This window comes from Pongo pygmaeus, chromosome 11 (assembly GCF_028885625.2).
Source record: "Pongo pygmaeus isolate AG05252 chromosome 11, NHGRI_mPonPyg2-v2.0_pri, whole genome shotgun sequence".
NCBI classification, from domain to species: domain Eukaryota; kingdom Metazoa; phylum Chordata; class Mammalia; order Primates; family Hominidae; genus Pongo; species Pongo pygmaeus.
In genome coordinates this window covers 140,762,449-140,775,342 of record NC_072384.2, presented here as the reverse complement: position 1 = coordinate 140,775,342, position 12,894 = coordinate 140,762,449, and the positions used below count along the sequence as shown (strand labels likewise).

The window sequence follows — 12,894 nt, the reverse complement described above, 5'->3', positions numbered from 1 at the left end:
CTGCCCTGAAAGAATCCATTGCCTCCTGTAGCCACAGGCTCCAGATTTCTGAAAAGGAAACCCAAAATCTAATCTGTGGGCAGCTGCCTTACAATCTGAATTAAATTAACCACCTCTCTGGGTAGCTTTGGTTAAATGTATGGCATTGTGTGGGAAAAAATGAGCCCTTAATCATTTGGATGGGGACATGTGGGCAGATTGTGATGAACTCCAGAACCATGGGACACATGGGTGAGGAGCTTCCCAGAGTCCTTAAACAGCCCCCAGGGTAACCAGGAATGACAGGGGAGACTGCCACAGCAAATTCGGCCCCTGATTCAGTGGTGTGGTGGGACCCCAAGGAGCAGGACCAGGAGGAGGCTGTACTTACTGGAGAGAAAGGTGAGCACAGGAACTGATGTGGTCAGTGGGGCAGCTGTGTAGTCAGAATGGCCTGACCCACAGAGACCCTTGGTGCTGGCTGCTGGTGTCCCAGGGTGGGGACAGCCTCCTGCCCACCTACAGACTGACACTTTGGATCGAAGGGAAGCTCCCACCTGGAGACGGAAGTCCATCTTGACCCCACACTTCCTGCTGTGACTCTGCTCAATGGACGTCCTGCAGGCAGGTCCTGCTGACCTGGGGCTCCTCCTGCCTGCTGGTTTAAGTGGAAGCAGCACTGGAATTATTCAGCTCCTTCTCACGAGGGAGGAAATCTCAGCCAGCCCCAGTATTGGATGTAGAATCTCCCCTTGCGGAGAGGAAATTGGGTTTGTTTCAATTACCAATGTTGAATTCAGTCCTAACAATTTCAGAAATGGCCTAGCCAGGATGTTTTTCTCTCGGTTTGAACTTTGGATCAGATTCCCAGAAGCTGACACCCTGATTCCGCCTGCCAGCAGGGCGACAGGAGCCCACAGTCCTCTGGTGGGGATGAAATATTCAGTATGACTGTTCAGGCAGGTGACGTGTCCTTCCTCATCTGCAGCCCTTCTATAAAGAGGACCCTTGAGCTGGCAGCAGAGCCCATCCAGGCAGCACGGCCGGCTGAGCAGAGACAAGGTAAGCTCTGGAGAGGCCAGGCAGAGTGGAGGGGTGTGCGATTTCTTAGGTCATGGAAATTGAGGCCAGTTGAGGCAGTGATTTCACCTCCAAATAGTGGTTTGAAACCACTGAAATGGAAATTGCTAGGAAAACAGTAAGAATTTTTTTTTTTTAATCCATGTCATTTTCCCCAGGGCTGCCCACACTGGGGCTGGTAGAGGAAGCCGGCCCTGACGGATGGGTGGTCTCGCCCTTCCTGGGTTCATCCTGCTGCAGGTGGGCCTGAGTCGCAGATCAGGAAGCACCGGGAAGATGCAGGCCTGCATGGTGCCGGGGCTGGCCCTCTGCCTCCTGCTGGGGCCTCTCGCAGGTGAGGGGCCGCTCTGGAGGGAGGCAGCCACCAGGACCCCCAACAGCCCTCCTGTTCTCTCCCCTCCTGCATGCATCCCCAGGCTGCTGGGAAACCTCAGAGCCCTGCAGCTGGTGTCGGGTGGGCCCAACTGGCACCTGGGTGGTCCTCCTGGGTGACAGCTCTTCTCTTCCTTTGCAGGGGCCAAGCCTGTGCAGGAGGAAGGAGGTACCGTTCTCCGATTTCTTTCCTTTCACTTGCATAAGTAACTAGTGTGCAGCGGGGAGAAACTGCTGGGGAGGGCAGCAGCTTCTTATCCCAAGCAGACGCATCAGGGGCCCTGGCTCAGCTCAGGCCCAAGCATGGAAAACATGGCCCTCGAGAGCCAGCTTGGAGCTGTGCAAGCAGAGGGTCTATGAGCTCCTTCCAGCTGGGACCCTGCCCTCCAGCTACCAGGGAACACACTGGGCAGGGGGAGCCAGGGCCCTATGACCCCTGACATTCCCACCCTCAGACCTGGGTTCCAGCCCCCAGGCCCTCCCAACTCTGAGCCCTAGCTCAGTCCAGTATCTTCATGGCTGCCCTTGCCCAAGCTTTAGGACAGGTTATACTGGGGGTAGCGGAGGGGGGTGTCTGTCCTCCGTTCTGAAATCCCAGCAGGTGGCTGCTGGTGCCCCACACCATCCCTACACAACTCCTTCCTCAAACAGGACAGGCCTTCCCCTCCCTCTCTTCCCCTTCTTCTTCTTCCTCTGTCTCCCAGACCAGATATCCCCAAGGACCTAAGAGGGGACGGGCTCAGGCCCCCACTCTGGGAAGGTTGTATCACTGTGGGCACAGCTGGGAACCATCCACTTGCCTTGAGACCTCTGAGGATGGTGTCTCCAGGCAGGACCATGGGGACAGCCCCCAAGGCAGGTGTCATGTGTCTTTCAGACCCTTACGCGGAGCTGCCGGCCATGCCCTACTGGCCTTTCTCCACCTCTGACTTCTGGAACTATGTGCAGCACTTCCAGGCCCTGGGGGCCTACCCCCAGATCGAGGACATGGCCCGCACCTTCTTTGCGCACTTCCCCCTGGGGAGCACCCTGGGCTTCCATGTTCCCTATCAGGAGGACTGAATGGTGTCCAGCCTGGTGCCCGCCCGCCCCACCAGGCTGCACTCAGTTGGGCCTCTGCAGGCATGGAGTCCCCGCAAAAACCTGGCCCCTGCAGGAGTCAGATCTGGTCTCACGCTCAATAAACTCCAGACTGAAGATGCACAACCAGGGTTGTGGGTTGTCTTTCAAGGACAGCTGCACTCAGGCCCCATTTACTTTATTTCACAAATGAAGCTGGTTTTATTTTGATTCCTGGGGCGCACTTTCATAAACTCTTTCATAAATGTGCAACATTTCCATCCACCTTGGCATCAACAAGGGATCTTATATCCTGGGCAGGCTCAGGACTGGCTTTCTGTGTCTCTCACTCATCCATTTCCCACAATGATCCTGGGGGGGTGCTGCAGTTCCCCCAGATTACAGGTGAGGAAACTGAGGCAGAGACATAAGGTCACTGCCTGACTTGTTAAGGTCACACAGCTGGTTAGCGGGGAGCTAGATTCCAGTCCAGGCAGCCTCGCTCTGGGCCACTAAGCTGGGCAGCAGGCAAACCCACAGTCAGGGCTGGGCTGACTCCACACCACGACACACCCCTGGGAGCAGTACCCAGGAGGCAGCAGGAAACGGAACTGAGAAACCCCATCTATATCTGTCATCAGTCAGGGACAGTGGGGCCTGGGCAGGCTCTGTCTTCCAGGGACGGCTCTAGGCTTTGAGGATGCTGGGAGGAAGGGGGCTTCACCTGGGCACCCTGGGGCACCGGAAGGCTGGGCAGGCAGCACGATGGCGTCTTAGGGATGGGCCTCCAGCAATAGGATGGCCTCTGCACAGGTGGTGAGCCCCCATCCCTGTAGGGTGTACAAGCAGACAGTGGAGACCCACAGCTCCACCCCTTAGCCAGTAAAGACCTTGACTTAATGGGTCACTCTTCTTGGTCACTGCCAAGCCCCTGTTCCATCGGACTGACTTTCACTTGGGTCCTTCAGGGTGACGCACATTGGCATGGCATGAGGCTCACCCCATGTCCACTGCCAGCTTCTCCCTGCATCCCACACTGTCCACTCAGGCCAGGCGGCCCCTTTTCAGGCCACACACACCCCTCACATTTCAGCTCAATTCCTGTCCCTGGAACTACCCTCCTCCATGCCGCCCCCCGCTCCCCTTCTCTACAGCCTAACCCCCAAACCCACCTCCTCTAAGCCCTGTTAAATAAAGCATTGGAAATTTTCAGAAGTTGTTCTGAACCCTGGAGACACGTGTGGGGACCACTGCGACGGGATCTTGCAGTGGGGGAGGGAGACCACGCTCAGCTCCGAACAGCACAGGCAGTGGGGTTTTGCGGCTGAGGAGCAGGTGGGGTCGCGGGTGGAAAATGACTAGGAGGAACACAGTGTGGGACGGGATGCTGGCTCGGCCGACCCCGCAGGGCTCTCGCTGAAGACAGGCCTGGGCCATCAGACATCCTGGGGATGCTGGGGGACCAGGAACCCGATCCAATATCCACGGTGGGGGGCTCTGGCTAAACCAACTCAGCAGGGCTCTCTGCGAAAACTGAACCTGACAATGCAGTGCACAGATGCGCCTGGGAGGAGGTCAGGAGGCCACCGAAGTCTGGCTGAGCAAAGAATTTTTGGCAAAGTCTAGTTCCAGGACCTCTTGCTCTCTCTCCTTCCCTCCCCTGTTCTTCCTCTCTCCCTCTCTTCCTCCAACCTTCTCCCTCCTCTTACCCCTTTCCTTCTCCTTCCCCTCGCTTTTCTGTCACATTCTTTTTTCTTTTTTTCATTACGGTAAAACTTCACAAATTGTTTCTATCTTAACCACATTTCAGTGACATTAAGCACATTCACGGAACTGTGCAGCCGTCACCACCAGCCCTCTACAGACCCTTTTCATCTTTCAAGGCTGAAACTCTGTCCCCACTAAACACGAACTCCCCATTTCCCCTTCCCCAGACCCTGATAACCCCCTTCTACTTTCCGTCTCTATGACTTTGACTCCTCTAGGGGCCTCGGCCGAGTGGAATCATGCGGTGTTTGTCTTAGGACTGGCTCGTTTCCCTCGGCAGAGCGGCCTCAATATTCACGCGCGTGGCAGCAGATGTTGGCATTCCCTTCCTTTTAAAGGCTGAGTAATGTTCCACAGTGTGCAGGGACCACATTTGCTTATGCACGTATCCATCGATGGGCAGGGACAGCGGGGCACGCGTCCATTTTTCATTCATTATAAATAATGCTGCTGTGAACGTGGGGTAAAGACGCCCCTTGGAGCCTCGGCTTTCGGTCCTCTGGGCTTGTGCCCGGAAGGGGAGTGCTGGGCCACGTGGGTGTCCGTGTTTGATTTTCTGGGACCTGCCCCCCTGTCTCCCGCCCCGGCTGCCGCGTCTCACTCCCCGCTGCGGTGCGAGGGGCCCCGTGCCCCACACCCTTCCCCTGGTGTTTTGCTGTTTTTTGACTCTGGGCGTCCCAGGGGTGCAGCGGCCCCTCCGTGGGGCCCTAGTTTGCTTGCACCTCTTCGTCTGCTCACTGGCCGCGAGTGTGTCTTCTGCAGACAAACGTCTGAAAGTCAAGCCCTGGGCTCCTGTGAACCCGGCCGTCTTTGCCGCAGAGTCTGAGGCTCCCTCTTTATTCTGGATCTGGCCCCTTGTCGGAGGCGTGCTCTGCAGGCACTGCTCCCACTGCTGGCGGCCTTTTCCCTCCGTGGCCGCCCGGCCGCCCATCAGAGGCGTTGCAGACGCCCGCCCTCGCCAGCGCAAAGTCAAACGCCGGCGGCCGCGGACGCGCCAGCGGTCAGGAGCACCCCGGCTGGCGGGCACCACAGAGGCGCGGTCCTCCGGCGTCTAGATCTGCCATGTGGCGCGCGCCGGAAGCGGCCCTGAGGCCGGAAGTGGGCCTAGAGCGCCGCGGCCCCGAGATGAAGCCGGCGGTGGACGAGATGTTCCCTGAGGGCGCCGGGCCGTACGTGGACCTGGACGAGGTGGCACGGGCCCGGCGGGAGTCTCCGAGCGTGGGGAGCGGGGAAGGGGGAGCGGAAGGGCGGCGTCCTGGTGCGCGGGTCCCGGGGAGGGGAGGCCGGGCGGGTGGGCGATGGGCCCGGCTCCCAGGCTCCCTGCCCCGCGGAGAGCAAATCCCGGTTTCTCCAAGCACCTGGTGAAAGGCGGCGACCGACCGCGGCGGGAAGCGTGTGCCCTAGCCCGGGGAACCAGGAGGCGCAGCCTGAGGGTTGAGTGCCTGCTGGGTGCCCCCAAGGCCCCCGGGAACACACCCGTGGTCAGAGGAGTTGCGTTTGCTGCTTTTCGATGGCTGCAGCACCCCCATGGGGGCCCGCGGTGCGTCTCCATAACGCGGGTGGGGCATCAACCTCGTGTGGGATTTGAGCTCGTGTTAGGGGATTTGCGGGAAGAAAGTGGGCTTTGCTGTGCCTTGGAAGCGAGGATAAGTCTCCGACTGGGCCTCTTAATCTTAACTAGAATGAGGGAAGACTGGAGCAGCCGTCATTCCTGTCGGAGCGGAAAAGGAGACGTCTGGCGTTTCTGTGCTTTGCGTAGTGGCCTCGTTCTTCTTTTTAATTATACAGGATTATGCAGTCGTCTTGGGGTTTTTTTGGTCTCTATTGTGTTCACAGAGTGACCTTGTCTGATGTGAGCGTTCTGAGATGGTTTATGGTAAGCAGGAGAGCACCACAGCCTAGCTCAGAGTGGCAGGCCAGCTCCTGCAGGTCAGGGCCTCATGTGCTCTTTCTCAAAGCTTAGGGGGTACAGAGGTGGTCAGAGGCAGCCCTTGTGCCTGTGGAGGTAATAGCATGGCAGAGAGGCTGATTGCAAATACCAGGTGTCATGGAAAGCCGAAGGCGCACCGACGGATGGGCGCTCAGGGCTTTGAGGGGGCTCAGCAAAGGTACAGCCGAGGAGTCGACTCTGTGGCCAAATGCTGGGGGACTCATTGGTGTTTGCCAGGTAGGCGGGGATGAAGGCCCGGCAGGAGCAGAGTCCTGGTTGGGGGATGCCGACTGGCTCACCAAGGGAAGGGAATGTTGTGGCGTTTAACATGGTTGAGCCTGCAGTGCCGGAGAGACGGGAGAAAGTGGGCAGGGACCAGATCATGAAACCATCTGGAACCATGCTAAAGAGGGTGGCTCTGTGCACCCCACTCCCGAAGCACTTCCACTAAACCCAGGCTTCTCTGTCCTGTTTTAAAGTCACAGCCCTAGGCGATGTGGAGCCACCGGAGGGCTTTACAGTGGGGAGTGAGAGGCCCCGACTTGCTCTGTAGGATGGCGGCATTTAGGGGTGAGAGGGTCGAAAAATGGGAGCAGGGAGAACAGGAGAGTTGAAGAGGGTGTGAATGAGGCAGATGGAGGTAGCGACAAGCTCAGCCCAGTGTTTAAGTGTAGAATGCGCGTGGCTTACTGTGGTGATGGGGACGGGGAGGGAGGCTGAGAAGCCAGGGGAGGAGGCTGAGCGTCCTGGCTTTTCTGAGAGTGTCTGAAAGGGAACAAGGGCATGCAGCTACGGGGGGATCAGGGCAGGGCTGAGCAAGCGGCCTTGTGAATGCTGGGACCAGGGCAGCAGCAGGACCTGTGGCCAGCTGTCCAGGGTGCTGCTGTCAGAGGAATCTGCTCCCTCTGTCGCAGGTTGACTCTAAACAGGATCCAAAATCCTGAGGGCTTCAGATTGCCCAGCTTGGGTTGCGACATGATTTTTCCACTGCCGTGGAGTTGTGGCAGTGGATGGTCCATGATGGCAGCCAGGCACCAGAACCTCAGAGGCAGAGCAGGTTAGTTTCCTCGGGGAAGTGGTTTCATTCCCAGAAGAGAGAGGGAAGGGATCCTGAGCGGAGGCGATGGGCTCAGTTTCGCATGTTTGTGGCCTCTGGTGATGTCCAGTGGGGGATGGGAAACCTCTCCTTGAGGGTCACTGAGAGGTAGTGGTGCTTAGGGCAGTAGCAGGTTTCTTTTTTAAAGGCAGAGAGGAATCAAGGAACAGAAGCCCTTGAGAGGCCTTAAAAATCATTCCTTTGAATTCCTTCCTCTCCCCCCAATACACATTCCTGTGTCTGGAACTAAAATGTTGACTCCAACTTGAGCCTGTTTCCCCTCATCCGTCTTTTTTTGTGGGGGTGGCGGCCCTGCAATGCACTTATCACCTGTTCTTTCGGAAAACGCAGCTGACATAACCTTGCCTTTCCATTCCCCAGGCGGGAGGCAGCACCGGGCTCTTGATGGACTTGGCAGCCAATGAGAAGGCCGTTCATGCAGACTTTTTTAATGGTAAGGATGCTTGGAATGGGATGCCAGATTTAATCTAAATATTTCTTCTCTCGGTTAAGGCAGTGAAGCAACTTGGTGACATGAATAATGTGGATCATAAGGTGGTAGAGCCCCTGCTCTCCTCTCAGAATGCAGTGCAGCCTCTATGGAGCGATGACACAGGCTGCGGCCACTGGCAGGCAGCCTTATTTTTCAGGAGAAAGTAGCATGAAATTGTTCCCAGCTTGCAGCCCAGTAATTGAGTTTGAGCTCTGGCATGCGTGTTACACGTGCTTGCGGACACCTCAGACTGTAGCCAGGTCTGGCCCCTTATCCCACATACGGCCATAGGAACCCTGTCTGACTCCCTGTCTCCGCCCTCTCCGGGTAGCCGGTTTCCTTTCCTCTCCCAGCCCACCTGTGTTTGCCTGCCTGGGTTCTCGTGCCCTCAGCTGCCTTTGCAGAGGGACAGCCATACTCCAGCTCTTGCCCAGCTCTGAAATCAGGACGCAGGATGCGTTTCCCTCTTGAATTAAGGGCTTCAGTGCTAGTTACCAAAAACATGGGTACACCAAATAAACAGTGAAAAGCAAATTTTCTGTTAACATCTTCCGACCTGCTAGAGGGAATATTTCTCATTCTCTTCTGATTTCTTCAGGCCTTGTTCCTATAGATTATATTAACGTTTACTGAGGGTTCAAATAATAAGTAAACAGATAGGTTTCTTACTCCAGAGAGTGAGGTGGCATTTTTCATCCTGGTTGAATCCATGCTGCTTGCCTCTACAGAAAGCTCTTATTACTAGTGAACAGCTAGGATGTGACCTTGCCACATGGGTTTCTAACTCACCAAAGACCCTGCCATCCTGGGTCCCTGCTGCTTCCTCAGGCTTACTGTCAGCCAGCCATTGCCTGAGGGGGCAGCCAAGCTGCTGAGTTGGGGTGCAGGCTTTCCCAGGGTGCCTGGCCATGCCCCTGAGGCAGCATTCTTGCTACCAGCTGGAGTCAGAACTGGGGCAGGTGACATTTGAGACGAGCCTGGAGAACTGAATAGCATTTATTTCAATTCTTTATGCCAGAGCGAGGTGGGAGAAGGGTGTTGCCTTCAGAGGGAACAAATTGTACAGAGCTGCAGAGCGCTCTCCAAAGCTGCTTTGTGAAAACACCGGCTCACCAGGGCGACTTTGAAGCTTCTTCACGTGGGCAGGATTGGGCAGTTGCTAATGCTGGCACCACACGCTTGCATTTTGATGATCTCCTTCAAAGTCCCATTTATCCTCTGCCAGCCCATTGGTTAGAGGCGACTGCTGTGTTCTAGTGTTTGAGTTCACATGACTTCCAGAGTCAGCCCTTGAATCCTGACGGGAAAGCATCTCTGAGTGGGACCCAGGCCCTACCCGTCAGGTGAGCGCCCAGCAACCTGAGCATTGTGGGTGCGTGTCTGCCTTTGAGCCACGGCCGGTCAGGGAGGGAACGCGGGAGAGCTCTGTGTCCCCTGCCTGCCCACCCACTAAGTTCACAAAGCACTCACTGTCCCGTCAGGTTGTGACAACCCCATGTGTTCAAGAAGCCATTTACATTGAGAGACCTCTGTGGGCTGTGGATGGGGCTTCTGCTAAGTCCTTTTTACTTGTCAAACAGATGGGTTTTGCTGGGCTGTTATACCCTGGGCACCAGGGTTCTAGCCATGAAAGAGACTCACTCTCTTCCCTCGCCGTGTCTTACAAAATTGTGGGTCCAGACAGGTCAGCAGGCAGGGGCTGGACTGTGACAAGAGCCCTGGCAAAGCGTGGACGGCATTGTTTCTGGGAGCACAGCAGAGGGAGGTTTCTCCAGAGGGGGCAGCAGAGCAGCGATCGGAAGGTGTGGAGTCAGCCAGGCCCGGGACTGTGCAAAAGTGCTGCTAGCGGCAGTTCGAACCACAGCCAGCAGTCGGGAGGCAGTGAGGACATGGGGGTGCATCAGTGTGGCTGGGGAGAGTCGGGACCTTCTGCAGTATCCAGAGATGCCTCAGGGATGCCACCCTCCCCAGGAAGGCTGGATGCCGTGGTGCCAGCAGGCTCCTGGCTCTTCGCTCTGACCCTCCAGGAGTTGAACCTTCTCTTTCTAGTTCATAATTCATACCGCACATTTTCAGTGCACAGTACATGTGGGTGGGCTTTTAGTTGTATTTTCACCTCCCATTGTGAAAGTGATGATTGCCTGTAGTAGGGAATTTGAAGAACACAGAAAACTAAACAGAAGGACAAAATCTTTCCTGGGGGGCCTGATTTTGATCACCCAAAGCAGGGCACTACATGTTTGCTGCGTTTCTTCCAGCGGGAATGGGCCTTAGCGGGTGTTTCTCAGGCTTGACTATCATTCACTCTCCCTTACTGGAGGCTTCACCTTTCTGCAGCCCAGCCCGACTTTCTCATGCTCACAGCGGCAGCCAGCCGGTTTCCCTCTGCTCCCAAGGACCCAGCACGTGCCTCCCAGCTTCATCTCTCCCCGGCCCTGGCAGCGAGGGCAGCATCTTGGGCGCCGTGCACTCGTGGGTGTGTGTCCCGAGTGCTGAGTTGTGGCTGTGTGGTGGTGTCCGTGGGACTCAGAACAGCTCTGCATGCATTTTCTTAGGATTGTCTTTTAAATGAAAGCAAGAAAGTACTCTAGCCAACACTCTCCCCTTGGACTACATGTACGAGCCCTGGTTGGCTGAAACTGAAAGTCTGTTACGGGAAAAGTCTTTTATTTCATTAGGTCATTGACGGTTATCTCTGTATTTTGGATTACCATATAATTCATTCTGAAGTGATTTCTTCAGCCCTTACCCTTGTATGTGTAAATACGTGGTTTTGCTTATTTCCTTAGATTTTGAAGATCTTTTTGATGATGATGACATCCAGTGAGATGCCCTCTGGCTGCAGGTGGGGCCAAGCCCTTGGTACAGAGCCGCAGTGTGAGCCTGCGCAGGACAGTTTCAGGTGGTTTTAAAGAACACGTGGCAATCCCTTGAATTTAGGACCTGGTTAACCAAGAAAGATAAGAATGTTCTTAACGACCTAGATGAGGCTGTTCGTCTCTGAATGTGATCAGGTTTTGTCCTCACTCCAATTAAAAGAAAGCAATGTCACATGCAGAGTGATCTCTTTCTTATACTTATGAGTGAATGTTGCAGTCCCTAAAAGTCTCTGTGTGTTTGTGTGTGCATGCATGTGTGTGCATGTGTCAGCACGCTGAGAGAACCACATTTGTCTGGTAGCAAATACCTTGTGTTAAGGTGCTGTATGTGCTGGAGCAGGAGGCAGTGCGGCCCGTGCACAGCTGGGCCTACTGACAGCACTTGGAGGACCTTGCCACGGGGCCACCCCTCCGCTTTGTGGGCAGGTTCGCACTGTGTGTGTCTGTCAGCACAGTGGTCCTTATGCTCTCCTCCGGCCTCTGCGTCAGGGCAGCTGCCCCACAAATGCAAGGCTTAAGAACTAGGACGACAGGATGCGACTTTGCAGGAGACGCCTTCTACGTGGAAATGCATGTTGGTCCATTTCAAAGGAGAGTGTAACACGCATGTGGGAAGAGGGGTCTTGTTTGCTGTAGGCCCAGCTCAGTCATCCGTACTGGCTGTAAAGCAGTGAAGTCGCTGTTTGACATCCATCTCGAAGTGAAGAGTGTTTCTGAGGCCAGGAGACGCCCAGGCCCAGGACTTCAGCAGTTCCCATTTTCAGAGTTAAAGCCCCTCCGCGGAGGGACCTGCTGCCCCCGCTACTGAGAACCCGCTGAAGGGTGTCACCTTGTCATGTTTCCAGAAGAGACATTTGTACTGGAGGCCCGGTGAGATTTTAAGCAGAACCGACTGTCAGCTCTGCCTCGTTTTCTCGTGAGTGGTGAGTGGATTTCCACCCTGTCATCCTGATGGAGCTCCTGTCCTTTGTTGGGGCTCAGCAGCTCGGGACTGCCCAGGACAAGCCAGCAGCCCTCTATGGTTCCCGCACTGCAGCGAGGGCAGTCAGAGCACAGGGTCTGTGGGAAGGCAGGAGAGCAGACTGCGGTGTCAGAAGACCCTCTGTCGGAAGGTCTGCACTGGGCTGCATGTTGAGGCTGCCGCTTTGTTTCTGAGACCCACGTGGCTTATCTGCAGGCGAGGAGCAGGGTTTCCGGCAGCCAGGCTACATGCTGTCTGCACGCCGTCTGCACTTTGAGAGGGTGGGGTTTTTCAGTGCTGTTTTCTTGTAATTCACTTCGTGAGAGTCGTTTTTACAGTTTCATAAGTGGATTCCTCAAAGCAGGTTAGAGGGCTCTGTGGGGGAACAACTAGGTATTTGGGTGAATTCTATCGTGATCAGGTGGTTACCCTGCAGTTCCCCCTCAGTTGAGGTTTATCGCAGTCCTACAGGGCCTGCAGTACACAGTGGTAAGGGCTGTGGCTACACTCAGACTGGCCAGTGGCAAACACCACTGCCAGCGAGCTGTAGGTTCCTGCTGAATCAGTTCCTTTCTTTGGAGGGCTAGGCACAGTGGCTCACTCCTGTAATCCCAGCTCTTGGGGAGGGTGAGGTGAGAGGATCACTTGAGGCCAGGAGTTTGAGACCAGCCTGGGCAACAGAACGAGACCCCCCCCCTATACAAAAATTAAAAAATTAGCTGAGCGTGGTGGCACGTGCCTATAGTCCTAGCTATTTGGGAGGCTGGGGCAGGAGGATCACTTCAGCCCAGGAGTTCAAGATTGCAGTGAGCTATGATTGCACCACTGCACTCCAGCCTGGGCCACAGAAACCCTGTCTCTAAACAAAACCAAAAATGTTTGTCTGGGCCTCTGTTTCCTCATAGGTGAATGGGGATATCAGCCTCTGGCCTTCAGCAGGAAGGAACGATCCCAGGTGAAGAAGAGAGCTGCTGACAGGAACTCAGGCAGAGTGGAGATGGGCACATCCCTTCTAGACCAAGGCCTGTGAGCCCCAGAAGCTCCTGTGTGGGCCGTAGAATTTCAGGCTGGCCTGGTCTAAGCCGCTCTGTGAATAGCAGTCTGCACATGTGTGCATGTCAGTGTCTTCTGCACATGTTTAGATCTGTGTGGGCTCTAGGAGGCCTCCCTTTGCCTTCACAGAATCCTACAGCTTCTTCAATACCATGAGGCCACGAACATTGCCACCTGTTTTTCTTCCTCATCTCCCCGTGACTCGGCTGTCACTGTGAGGCTGTC

The 12,894-nt window shown here is 55.5% G+C and overlaps 2 protein-coding genes across 2 annotated transcripts; both read left to right on the top strand.

Annotated features, from left to right (window-relative positions):
• Window positions 1-959: 959 nt before the first annotated feature.
• Window positions 960-2,715, top strand: OTOS (otospiralin). The gene is made up of 4 exons (XM_054478794.2): window positions 960-1,041; window positions 1,218-1,393; window positions 1,574-1,600; window positions 2,309-2,715. The coding sequence occupies exons 2-4, from the start codon at window positions 1,261-1,263 to the stop codon at window positions 2,491-2,493; spliced, it is 345 nt and encodes a 114-aa protein (XP_054334769.1). The 5' UTR covers window positions 960-1,041; window positions 1,218-1,260; the 3' UTR covers window positions 2,494-2,715.
• A 1,543-nt stretch (window positions 2,716-4,258) lies between these two features.
• Window positions 4,259-10,827, top strand: COPS9 (COP9 signalosome subunit 9). Its single transcript, XM_054478295.2, has 3 exons — window positions 4,259-5,445; window positions 7,665-7,737; window positions 10,566-10,827. The coding sequence occupies exons 1-3, from the start codon at window positions 5,320-5,322 to the stop codon at window positions 10,601-10,603; spliced, it is 237 nt and encodes a 78-aa protein (XP_054334270.1). The 5' UTR covers window positions 4,259-5,319; the 3' UTR covers window positions 10,604-10,827.
• Window positions 10,828-12,894: the final 2,067 nt, after the last annotated feature.

Bases quoted from the DNA above. Each gene is read 5' to 3' on its own strand.
- OTOS (XM_054478794.2), top strand. From the start codon at position 1,261: ATGGGTGGTCTCGCCCTTCCTGGGTTCATCCTGCTGCAGGTGGGCCTG. The intron at 1,394-1,573 runs GTGAGGGGCCGC...CTTCCTTTGCAG, and splicing joins CCTGCTGGGGCCTCTCGCAG to GGGCCAAGCCTGTGCAGGAG. The intron at 1,601-2,308 runs GTACCGTTCTCC...TGTGTCTTTCAG, and splicing joins GCCTGTGCAGGAGGAAGGAG to ACCCTTACGCGGAGCTGCCG.
- COPS9 (XM_054478295.2), top strand. From the start codon at position 5,320: ATGTGGCGCGCGCCGGAAGCGGCCCTGAGGCCGGAAGTGGGCCTAGAG. The intron at 5,446-7,664 runs GTGGCACGGGCC...TCCATTCCCCAG, and splicing joins CGTACGTGGACCTGGACGAG to GCGGGAGGCAGCACCGGGCT. The intron at 7,738-10,565 runs GTAAGGATGCTT...TTATTTCCTTAG, and splicing joins TCATGCAGACTTTTTTAATG to ATTTTGAAGATCTTTTTGAT.